The 11564-nt window shown below is 43.1% G+C and overlaps 1 protein-coding gene across 1 annotated transcript; it reads left to right on the top strand.

The window, feature by feature from the left end:
* The first annotated feature begins 281 nt into the window (after positions 1–281).
* pim1 (Pim-1 proto-oncogene, serine/threonine kinase) lies at positions 282–5849 on the top strand. The gene is made up of 6 exons (XM_068057203.1): positions 282–701; positions 881–981; positions 1119–1169; positions 1399–1765; positions 3943–4119; positions 4458–5849. Exons 1-6 carry the CDS (start codon positions 617–619, stop codon positions 4643–4645), a joined length of 969 nt encoding a protein of 322 aa, XP_067913304.1. The 5' UTR covers positions 282–616; the 3' UTR covers positions 4646–5849.
* The last annotated feature ends 5715 nt before the right edge of the window (positions 5850–11564 follow it).

The following is an 11564-nucleotide window of genomic DNA, read 5'->3' as shown; positions in this document are numbered from 1 at the left end:
AAACTGCAAAGGCTGTTGCCAATGAAAAAAAGACGTTGTCGCTCCCCTTTAAAAATATTTGTCTACAGACAGCCAGTGGATCAAAGCCATTTGTACACATACATGCAAGAAGCTTTTTTTTTTGGCGCGTAGTCATTCCCGCCACGTCGAGTCTAGTCAGTTTCATTCTTTTATTTTTTTCCTCTGCTTTGATTGGCAGATGCTTTCTACCCTCCTATTGGACAGTTTGACGTAAATTTTGTGCACTGTGCCTCAGGGGTTTGCTGATGGTGTGCGGCTCGCCCTTTTTTTTTACTATCTATATAGTCGTTGCTACTAGCAGAACGCACTCCAAGTAAGCCAGCGTGATACAAAGACGCGATTCTGCTCATTTTCTCATTTATTTTTCAAACTGATTTCCTGCTTAAAGGAACTTGATCATCTGGTGTATTCCACCACTGGGACACTGCAAGAAGCAAACGCTTTGGAATAAGGGAAACATTTGTACGGTCGCAGTTGTGTGTTTCATTGCAACGTGGTGGTGTGGCTGAAATTACCGGGTTTTTTTTTGGGTGAAATCTCATTCGGAACCTTGGAAGTGATACCCGGGTCTTCAATCGAGGTTTCACGGAAAGGGATGCTGCTTTCAAAGATCGGATCCTTTACTCATATGTACTCGACATCAAGTGTGGATATGCCGGCGAAAATTCAGTTGCAACAAGGTATCTATTTAGCATTTCTCCCACGTTTACGGAGTCTCCCAGCTTCAGCAGAAGAGAAGGGGGTTTTGTGTTGTGACGGTGTTGTCGTTAACCATGTGGAGGTCGGAGACAACAAAAGAGGCGCCGACTTTTGTGATAATGGAAATCGACTAATCTTTTCTCATTTTTTTTTCTTTCAGTGAAAGAGCCTTTTGAAAAGATTTATCAAGTTGGATCGGTCCTCGGTAGTGGTGGATTTGGGACCGTTTATTCTGGTGTTAGGGTCGCAGACGGGGTGCAGGTAATTATTTTTTTAATCTGTAGATTTCCCTTTCAGTTTTATTACTCTAACTTTCTCCAGATCAGTCTGTCTGAAGAAATCCTTATAGATTATCCACTGCTTTAGTGACTGAATGGACCTTTCTGTTTATATTGCAGGTTGCTATCAAGCATGTTGCTAGAGATCGCGTGTCAGAATGGGCTGAACTGGTAAGTTAAATGCAAAGCTCATGTGCCTTTTGTAATCATAGTCTCAAGCCTTTGCGGAGTTGTATTTTTCAAAATAAAAAAAAAATGTTTTTCCTCTGTTTTTGACAAGAGTTATTTAATTTTAACTTTATTCGGCGTAAAGTACATAATGTGGAAAGTTGCAGGTTAGGCTCCAGTCTGTGCGATCATTCAGTGTCTGATGCAGTTTATTTTTATGTTGCCCCTGTAGTCTAATGGAGCAAGGGTTCCCATGGAGATCGCGCTTCTGAAGAGGGTGGGCACGGGATGTCGGAGTGTGATCAAAATGCTGGACTGGTTCGAGAGACCCGACAGCTTCATTATCGTCATGGAGAGACCCGAGCACGTTAAGGACTTGTTTGATTTTATCACCGAGAAGGGAGCCTTGCCAGAAGACCTGGCCAAAAACTTTTTCCGCCAGATCCTGGAGGCTGTGAGGCACTGCCACAACTGCGGGGTCGTTCACCGAGACATCAAGGACGAGAATATCCTGATCGATTTGAGGACCGGGGAGCTGAAACTCATTGATTTCGGATCGGGGGCTCTTTTGAAGGATACTGTCTACACTGACTTTGATGGTGAGCTTTTTATTGCAAAAAAAATCTAGTGCTCCAGTCAGCCTGTCGTGTGACAGCACTTACTGATTTCGGGGTTAGTGTTAAATTAGGGGGTTCGGTAGATCAAGGTTTGGAAATGAAGAATTGCGTTAGTCTTGTTTTGATTTGATTCCGTGGTGATTGGATTTTAACTCGGATTTACTGATGTGTGAGTTTTTTTTTCCCAGTGTAGTACCGAGCCGTTTTGTTATTGTTTTGATGGTTTATTTCCTTATTTGGACGGTGATGTGGTTGCGAGGGGGCGCTTCTGCTTGCTAGGAGGCGTTGCGTTTATCCGAATAGCGCTGCTGACACTGAGGCGAATCGGCGGCCAAAGCTGGGGGCTCTTGGGGTAACAGAAGTCACGAGGGCTGGATGCTTAATAAATGAATGCACTGGGAGAGAGGGGGGAAAAAAGCCCGAGTTCAAAAAAAAACCCCCACAATAAAACAGCTACCAATACAATGCTGAATCACAAGACCATAATAAACCCTGGTAGCTTAGCAGTCGGCGTCGTTATATTTGTGGGCAGCCTTTATAATGGAGATTTGAAAGGAGTGGATACTATTAGGAAAGTGTAGGGCTTTGCCGAGGTGTGTTTTTTTTTTACAGGGTTCATAATGAACAGATGAAAAGGAAATTATTCTTTTGGTAATTGAGGCTCACGATGAGAGGGGAGTTTGTGCCCAGGCTCACAGGGGAAGGAAGGGTGACTGCTGGAGGGTCATCTTGGGTTGGACTCATAGACGGGAGGGAGTGTCCGGCTGGACTGCCAGATGGGGAGGGGATCTCCGGTTGGGTTGTAGCCACTAGACGGCGCGTCTCCCGTTGCCCCAGTGCTGCTGCTGAGGTTGGCATGGTGCCACTCTTTTGTTTTGGAGATTGCTTTTCTGCTGCGTAACAGTGTTTTTGGAAACTGAAGCGTCCTCGGTTGAGCAGAGCGGCTTTCGGAGCCGAGATGAAGCGCCAAATTCTAAAATCTGATGCCCAGACACCCTCTTTTCTTAATTTTTGCCCACATTTGCTCTTCTTCACCCCCCCCCCCCCCCCCGCCCCAAGTTTCGTCATGGAAATGTTTTGAAACCCGATAGTCATGTTACCCGGGGCTATGGTGACGGGAAATAGGTTACTTTCCAATCGGTTCTTTCTCTTTCCCTTTGATATCAAGTGGCTGGTGGATAATTTATTGAGCTAGTTAAATGCCGGGGCTGGGGTAGACGATGCCTCTGTAAGTTAGTGAGCAGCCATCCCTTTGCAGACCCTGGGAATAACCAGGAATCATTGTAAAACACAACCATTGACATATCAGAAGCGCACTTTTAAATTCGTGTGTGAGAAAAAGTGATTGTTTTTTTGTCCATAACTTCTTAAGGTTTATTTTCCAAATTTGACAACGCAGGGAATTTTTTTAAAACATAGAAAATCATTGTTTCAACGTTATGAACTCGGCTACAATAAAAACCAACACTAAGGATTTTTATTTCTAAAGGTAAAATGAACGAACATTTTTGTATTTTTATGTTTGGCAGTTGCTCTGTAAAAGGCTCTGTAATGTTTACTGCGTTGCGCCCGGAGCTGTTCGCCAGAGCCTGCGCTGCTGCCTTTTGCTGTTTGGTTGGATTTCAAACATTAAAACTTGTCTTAAAAAGAACAAAAAAAAAACCGTTAGTGCAAATTCTGAGTGTTTGGCGCCATCGCCCGGCGGGAACGTGTGCTTTTTACAACTGAAAGTTTGTAAACAAAAATCACATGGCAACGAGTCAATAACTGCCAGTTCACAGCAGGACAGCCAGGAAGTATGGGTTAACCACATTTCCTGCATGCTAAGGGCGGAACGAGATAGTGCAGATGATTTGAATTTCAAGAGCAAAGCGCATTCTTTTGTTTACAACAAGTATTACAAACGTTTTTACCCCATAACAGGTTTCTTGAACCAAATGCGGCACATTTTGCCCGTGTGCTAAATTTAGCCACAGATTCCCATCATATACAAATGCTCGTTCATTTTACCTTTAGATATAGAATTCCTTACGTTTTTTTTTACTTTATGTTGTCTTATTACTGTTTCCCTTTTACTGTGTTAGGGAATTTAGCATTTTAACAGCGTACGAGAATACAGGCAATGTACTCATAAATGTGAATCTTTGTGTGATTTGTAGGTACCAGAGTGTACAGCCCACCAGAATGGATCCGCTATCACAGATATCATGGCAGATCTGCAACAGTTTGGTCCCTTGGGGTACTTTTGTATGACATGGTATGTGGGGACATCCCGTTTGAGCAGGACGAGGAGATAATTCAAGGGCAGGTCTTATTCAGACGAAGAATCTCATCTGGTAAGCTGCCGTTTGTGCATTCAATTTGGGTATAGGATGTGTCAATAAAGACAATCATCACAATTCTTAAATAATTTGATATGATTTGCCAGGTATTCAAACTAGTCAATTGCATGTTGATTTTTAATGACCTCTTGTACAATTAATATTATGTCAGCAGTACATGCCATTATCGCAGAAATGTTTTATCTGCTTATATTAGTCTGCTGCAAAAGCCCTCAGCTGGGCTACACTACATAGTTACTTTATGTAAGCTAAATTAACTTACCACTAAATATATGGAAAGTATAATTAGAAACTCCACAGTTTGTAACCCAGTATTTCCTTTTTGCTTTCAGAATGTCAACATCTCATTAAGTTCTGTCTATCCCTGAGGCCTTCAGATCGACCATCATTTGAAGACATGATTAACCACCCCTGGATGCAGAATTGCAATGTTTCACAAGATGCCATTGGACTAAGATTGCACAGTCTGAGCCAAGAGTCAACCAACATTAGTTCAAGCAAACTAGAACTTGTGAAATAATGTGAACAGCTGCTCGCAAAACTGAACTGTCTCTGCCTCCCTTTGGAACAACCAAATAACTTGCCCAGTCTTATTTACCAGATTCCTTGGCCTTTTAAATCTACTGATTAGTGGGAGAAGAACCAGAAACTTCCTCCAACCCACCAACAAGCTCCGGTTGTCATTAACTTGAATCGTGCATTACGACAAGCCTGGCTCTTCCTTTTCGAGTGCCTTTTATCCACTGACTTAAAAGAAATACTTGAACTTCTGCTGCTTCTCAATAACTTAACTTTCCTTCGCACAATCTTCATATGTACACACAGGGATTGGTCTAGTCCAGCCACTATTTTGTTTACAACCTTTCAACAGAATAAATGAAGAAACACCTTGTCATCTGCTGTTCACCACTAATCAGAAAAGAATTGACCTCAACTCTACTTCATGCAGTCCACTAATTCAATACACTCAATATGAAGCCAAGGCATGTCAGAGCATCGTCATCAATGCACAACCAATGCAATGAATGAACTCTAAACCTTTGTATATGTGCGTGTATATGTATATATGTGTGTATTATATGTATATATATATATATAAAAAATGTAAATGTCTTTTTTTGAAATACTGGTTATTACAGCCTATGTCCACATTGTCCTGTTTACCTGTTTATTTATTTGAGTGAAGTTGAAGTTTTTTTTAACAGATTTATTATATAAAAAGGTTTGACTTGTGGGTTAATTTATATTTATTTATTTATGGACAACTACCTTCCAACAGACTTGTTCATTCCACAATAATTAATTATTTGGTCAGATGAAGGCCCACAGATTCTCATAAGATCACGTCAGACTTTAGTTCAGTTCACTCTGTTTACAGCCAAAAGAAAACGGTGATGTCACTGAAAAGAATTCCAGACTTTGTAAATATAACATGGAGCACTTCTGTTAAATGCATGTTGTATCGAATATGTATTTAATGTCTAGACCTCTTGGTTTTATTTTGGGTTTTTGTGTTTTTTTTATGTGTCCTGTGGGCTGGTATGGGTTGAATAAAATACCAGTGTGAAAATGGTTTTTTGTACATACAATATCTTTACACTAGTTTGGTTGCATGAATGCAGCTTGGAGTTTGAATTGTTATTTGATTAGATCTGTAAATTAAACTAGAATGGAAAAAAACTTATTTTTATACAGCATTTCAAATAAAATAAAATTTGCATTAATGTACTGTGTTGTATTTGAGTATATGCCTGTGAGAGTTATGGGCCTGATTTTTTCGTTGGGTGGGAGGCCTTGTGCACTGGCCGAAAAGTCGGTGGTGAGCCTGCCTCCACCGGGCCTGGGGAGCCAGACCAGGATTTTTTGCTCCTCAGGCCTTTAATTGGTCTTGGGCAGGAATTCCTCCCCCTTGAGGCAGGAAGTCCCGCCTAATGGAGCTGCCGGCCAATCAGCAGGCTGTCAGCTCTTAGTCCCAGCAGCGCCACAGGGAGCACTGGGACTACACCCAGCCACCGCAAACAAGATGAAGGACGGCCCTGGAAGACAGGTAAGTTTCAGGGCCTCATCGGGAACCATCGGTCGGGACCCGCAAGGCAAGGGGGTCGGTTAGGGAGGCGGTTAGGACTTCAGGGGCAGCCCTCTGTGGGACACAGGGTGCCCGATCAGGAAGGCTCCACACCAGCCCACAAGAAGGCCGCCTGGTTTGACCAGGTGGGGTTTTTGAGGCTCAACCATCCGGCCACCGAGGGTAAAATATCTGCGGCGGCAGAAGGAGGCCCTTAAGTGCCAGTTAATTAGCCACTTAGGGCGTTGATTGGCCGGGGGTGGGCGGGCCGTTTCTTGCTGCTGCCCCTTGTAAAATTGCAGTGGGGGCGGGAGGGGTTTGGAAATGTCAATTTTACCTGAATGTCTGATTTTTCGTACTGTTGTGACCAACCTCATCTATTAACAGAAATATTTACTCCACTTTAAAAATTGTTTACCTTGGAAGTAAATAAAATTCTAAAATGAGCCTTAATGCGCCAATTTTAATGTAAAAGTCAAAAACATTCCAGAGGAACATGCCCCAGACCAGCTATGAGTTATGCTAGTATGGGCTTGGAGGAGTGGTGCCATTGGAAGGAATGTATACAACTTTGAATTTGTTATCTACACTCTGCATCATTATTTGAACTAGATTCCTGTTCTCCCCCAACATCCAAAATCATACATTTTCCAGCAGGAATGACTAGAAAGTGATTAAGAGTAAGAATCTTGGCTACTAATTTGTTCCCTCTCAATTCTTAGGGCATCAAGGCCAGTTACTGGTCCATGACTGACATGAGTTAACCCCACACACACAAGTGATTGAACTCTCAAGTGTATGGCGTGGTACCACAACAGTACAGAACAGTTCCGATGAAGGGTCACTGACCCGAAACGTTAACTCTGCTTCTCTTTCCACAGATGCTGCCAGACCTGCTGAGTGGTTCCAGCATTTCTTGTTTTTATTTCAGATTTCCAGCATCCGCAGTATTTTGCTTTTAGTTTAAAAATCAATGTTCATCTGGTGAAATTGATTTTCCTCATTCTTGGTAGGTGGGGGTCTTGCCTGACAACTGAAAGTTTCGAGAGTCTACTCTCCATCCTTAATTGGACGGCGATCCTGCTCTCTGGCCAATAATTGTCCAATTTGGGAAAAATCACTGCCTGTGTCTGTTTCCCACACAGTGAGAGGTCGTAACCCCCATTTGATCCTGACATCGTTATCCGACCCAAAGCCCAAAATCCTGCCCTATGTTTCCATGGGGGCCAGGAGGCCCTCCCGGAACTTTTTGAAGGGAGTGGAATCAAGTAACGTCAACCACCAGAGTCAGGTCCAAGAGCCTGACAGCAGTGCCAGAAGAAGTTTAATGACCTTATGCAAGGGGTCGGGGTCAGGGTCAGTGAATGCACCTTCACATGACATCTCATACACCACCAATTGCTCACACTGCTCAATGCATCACATCCCCATCACCCAATAGCAGTGCCTCGCTCTCAGGACTCACACCTAACATTCAGATAATCAAACTCACCCTCACACGCCTTCCAATGATGTCAGCCTCATTCCCACCTCTTGCAGCCTCCACATACCTCCAGCTATTCAGCAATGGCAGGCGCAGCACCAAACAGAATGCTGCACAACTGCTGATGTTCTGTCCTCTCTCTTGCAGGACAAGGTGGCATGAAGGGAGTAGCAGAGAATTGGTGGGGGCCAGGCATCCCTTGAGGCTAATCGAGGAGATGGGGCACCAAGGGGCTGGCTGTGACAGAGCCTATAGCATTCGGTGTTGCCGAAAGCATTTAGAATGACAGTATGTTATTGCCTTTTACACATCTTCTCAACTTCTACCTCACCCTCATCCTGCTATATGGCATGAAGCACAAGCTGCATATAGTGTGATCATGGACCTCTTGTTTTATAGCCCCACCCGCCCCCCCTCACAACATCCCTCCACAACTGGCCAGCCAGAAGAGCCCAAGGAGGAAGAGAGAGAGACAGTGCTACACCAGACCTCTGAGGAAGAAGCACCATCCCTTGATGTGACTCCCGCAGCCACCAGCTCAGATACTGGGCAAGGTGCCAACTGTGAGACGTATGAGTTTGAAGCTGCATGCGGTGAGTCACCGGGTATGAGTGAGCTGCAGGCAGGCCAGGGGAGAAGGATAGTTATTCTGCCAGCTCACTGGAGGGCATGGTCACACACAAATGCTGCAGCAGGGGAAGCAGATGAGGACTACAGTGGGGTGGCGAACAGGAGAACACTGATGAACATGCACACTGAGATGCTTGGTGCCTCCTTTTACTGTCAAGGAGCATGGATAAATCTGGCTCCAGTGTGCCATAGGACATTGCAATAAGCAGACCTGCCTGTGATGCAGCGTCTGGAGGCTGCTGTCTCAGCTTCAATTGCAGCACAGGCGGAAGCCACCCAACGTCTCAGTGTTACAGTGGAAGATCAGATGGAGGCTATAAGATCCAGGCTTGCTGCCATACAGGCTCAGATTGTCGCCATCATGGCTGTGGATCTGAGCACTCAAAGGAAAATGCAGGTTCTTGCAGCTTGTATATAGCTCTCTTGCCACGGATAACCTCTGTCACCTCTCAGATGTATCGATGGACGGCATATTGGGATATGCTGGAAATGTCACCTACTCCTGCCTGAAAAGATCCAGATGCATAAAAGTTCAATGCTACTGCCACCTTTATGGCCATTGACAGCATCGTCCTCGCCCTGGTTTGAGGTTCCAGGTCAGGTTGAAGGAAGTAGCACAGTTCAGTCACCACATCCTTGGTGAACCTGTGTCACCTCAGGCATTGCTCCTGGCTGTGATGGTGAGAGGAAAAGTGCTCTTGAAAAACCCATAGTGGGTAGGGCCTTCAGTGCAGAAACTTCCTGCTCTGTCTTCACAGAGCTTCCCATTTCTACAGCCTTCACTCCTTTTGCAGGTCATGTTGCAGACCCAGAGGATTGCAACCACAACCCTCATACCTCATGCAGAGTTGGATCACTAAATCCTGTTGCCTCCCTGAATGTATACAGCACTTCTCCAAAACACCTCCAAACACAATCCACAGTACTTCCAATAGCTTTGCCCGAGCAGAATTAAGTCAAAAGCACCTCACCTGCAAGTTGGCAGTTGGCCATTTAAATAATACCAGTGGGGTCTCTTTGTGCTGCTGAATGCCTGTCCAGCTGTGAGTGATTAGCACAGGCATTCAGTGCATGCACAGACCAAGTTCGTGAAATGAACGTTGTCACCCGGAACATCTGTTCGATGTCATGAAAGGACCTCTTCTGATGATACAGGCGCGTACACAGCACACCCCTGCTATCACTCTTCACAGTATGGGTCTCCATGTGGGCCCTGCCAGAATGGGCCAGAGGCATGGCTGGCACCATTTTAGGCCTTCGAGGCTTCTCTACCATCAGTAGAAGCAGTGCTCTGGAGCCCAGTTTCGCAACCCAAATGTTTTGATCTATGGTAGGGTTAGATGATAATTATAAACTGCTTTTGATGTGTTCTTTCAATTTTGATTCTGGGAGCATAGCATGAGCAGACCCCAGGATGCTGAGTTTGTGGAATCTGAATTAGTAGAAAAATATAGAAGCAGCTATAAACCTCTCAGCTTTGGACTTCTGATTTATGATGCCATCTGAACCCTTTGATTCAATTGCTGCTTTGCATTAACTTCCAGGTATCCATTATTATACCATATGTGATTATGTCATGTTCACTAAAATAATTTCCACCGTTCAAGGAGATGCCATCACATCACATTTTAATGAGTGGAACTAATTGTCCTTTAAAAATCATCAAGAATGTCTAAAAAAAAAATCTACATCGACATCCAGGGTTGCCAACTCTTGGTTGCATGTACTCCTGGAGGTTTCACCACATGACTTTCAACAGACCTCTCTGTCAAATAGCCTTTTTTCCCATCTCCAATATTTTTATAATTAATAAGCAAAAGTTTTCAAAGAAAATGATAAAAGCACATTTTTTAATGCTCCTATCATTTTTCTCTGGCGGGTACTAGTGTCCAGGAGACAAATATTTAATTCCTGGAGACTCCAAGATAATCGTGAAGAATTGGTAACATTGTAAAATAGCATCATTACTACTTGAGCCACTTCCAGCAGCATTGGTATATAAACAAAAGGGTATAGAGGATAAATTCTTGTCTTTTTATTTTTATTAAAGAGTGTAGACATGAGTGTGCTGCATGGTACCACTTAATGCTCTCATCTACTAAGCAAAAACAGGAATTTTATCTAACAGTGTACCATTAAATCCACTTTTTTAAACTAATTGTCTCTCCTCCTCTGACAGCGCTAATTTTTACTGAACTACACTTTCAGTGCCTTGAAAACTTGTGTGCACATTGCGCAAGGACATTATGATACTTTTATTAGCCTGTCAACAGTCACTGTATAGAGTTGCACATTTGGCAAAGTACCAGATGTACCAAATAACCTATGGAAGAGGACCCTTCGAGTCGGAGCCTTCAGGAAAGATAAATAATAAGAAAAAAAATAAGTGAAGGAGATATTTCTCAAAATCATAGCTTGCTTCTGAATTAATTAGAACTCAATAGCAACCTTGCATAGACAAGAACTGATGCCAGGTGATGATACCTAAAACAGCAACATAAGGTACATTTATTAATCATTTTTTTGCCATCTAATTAACTATTTATTTGTAAGAACTATAGAAATGGTATCTTTGGAATGTGATGGTGGTAAATATGAATTGTCACTAATTGAAGAAACAAAGGATATCATTCTGTTAAAGGAGGAGGAACAGGACCAATTGCCTGACCAAACACCAACATAAAGGTAGCTAATGAGAAAAATGGAATATTGTTACCAAACATGTGATAAAGGATTAAAGAATTAGGCTTCTTCATATGCTAATACGCTAATGAGATGAATTGCTGGGCTGCATGTACGCTGAATGTGCAATCCTTCGGGTGTGGATGCATGCTATGTCTGTTTATGTCAAGATGTCATATCCTAATCCAGGTTTACCTTTTAAATTAACTCAGAAAGATAAAATCAAGATGCCCCATTTGTATTTCAGGCTAATTTAAGAACATATTTAAGTTTGCATGCAAACACAATTCATATGAAAGCATATCTTACTGCTTCATTTTTTAAATGTTTTCTCAATAATGTAATGTGTTATAGATCTTTGGGTGCCAGGTACCCTCTGGGACCTTGCTGAGGGAGCCAGTCTTCATGTATAATCGTAGGCAATGAATGCTGGTAGGCTATTCAACTGTGGGATGAGGGCATCTTAGTCAAGAATGATTCTGTCTTTACCCATTATCTGCACATATACGCTTTGCAGCAGATATTATGAGAGAGCAATCAGGGCATGAAACTTGGTTGATTTTCTTCTCATTAACCCAG

The sequence above is a fragment of the Heterodontus francisci genome, chromosome 25 (genome assembly GCF_036365525.1).
Source record: "Heterodontus francisci isolate sHetFra1 chromosome 25, sHetFra1.hap1, whole genome shotgun sequence".
In the NCBI taxonomy this organism is placed as follows: domain Eukaryota; kingdom Metazoa; phylum Chordata; class Chondrichthyes; order Heterodontiformes; family Heterodontidae; genus Heterodontus; species Heterodontus francisci.
This window is presented reverse-complemented; position numbering and strand designations above follow the sequence as displayed.

What these genes read in the sequence shown, in the direction of transcription:
- pim1 (XM_068057203.1), top strand. Translation starts at nt 617, where the DNA reads ATGCTGCTTTCAAAGATCGGATCCTTTACTCATATGTACTCGACATCA. An exon ending in GAAAATTCAGTTGCAACAAG is followed by an intron (nt 702 to 880) that starts GTATCTATTTAG and finishes TTTTTCTTTCAG; the next exon opens with TGAAAGAGCCTTTTGAAAAG. An exon ending in GGGTCGCAGACGGGGTGCAG is followed by an intron (nt 982 to 1,118) that starts GTAATTATTTTT and finishes TTTATATTGCAG; the next exon opens with GTTGCTATCAAGCATGTTGC.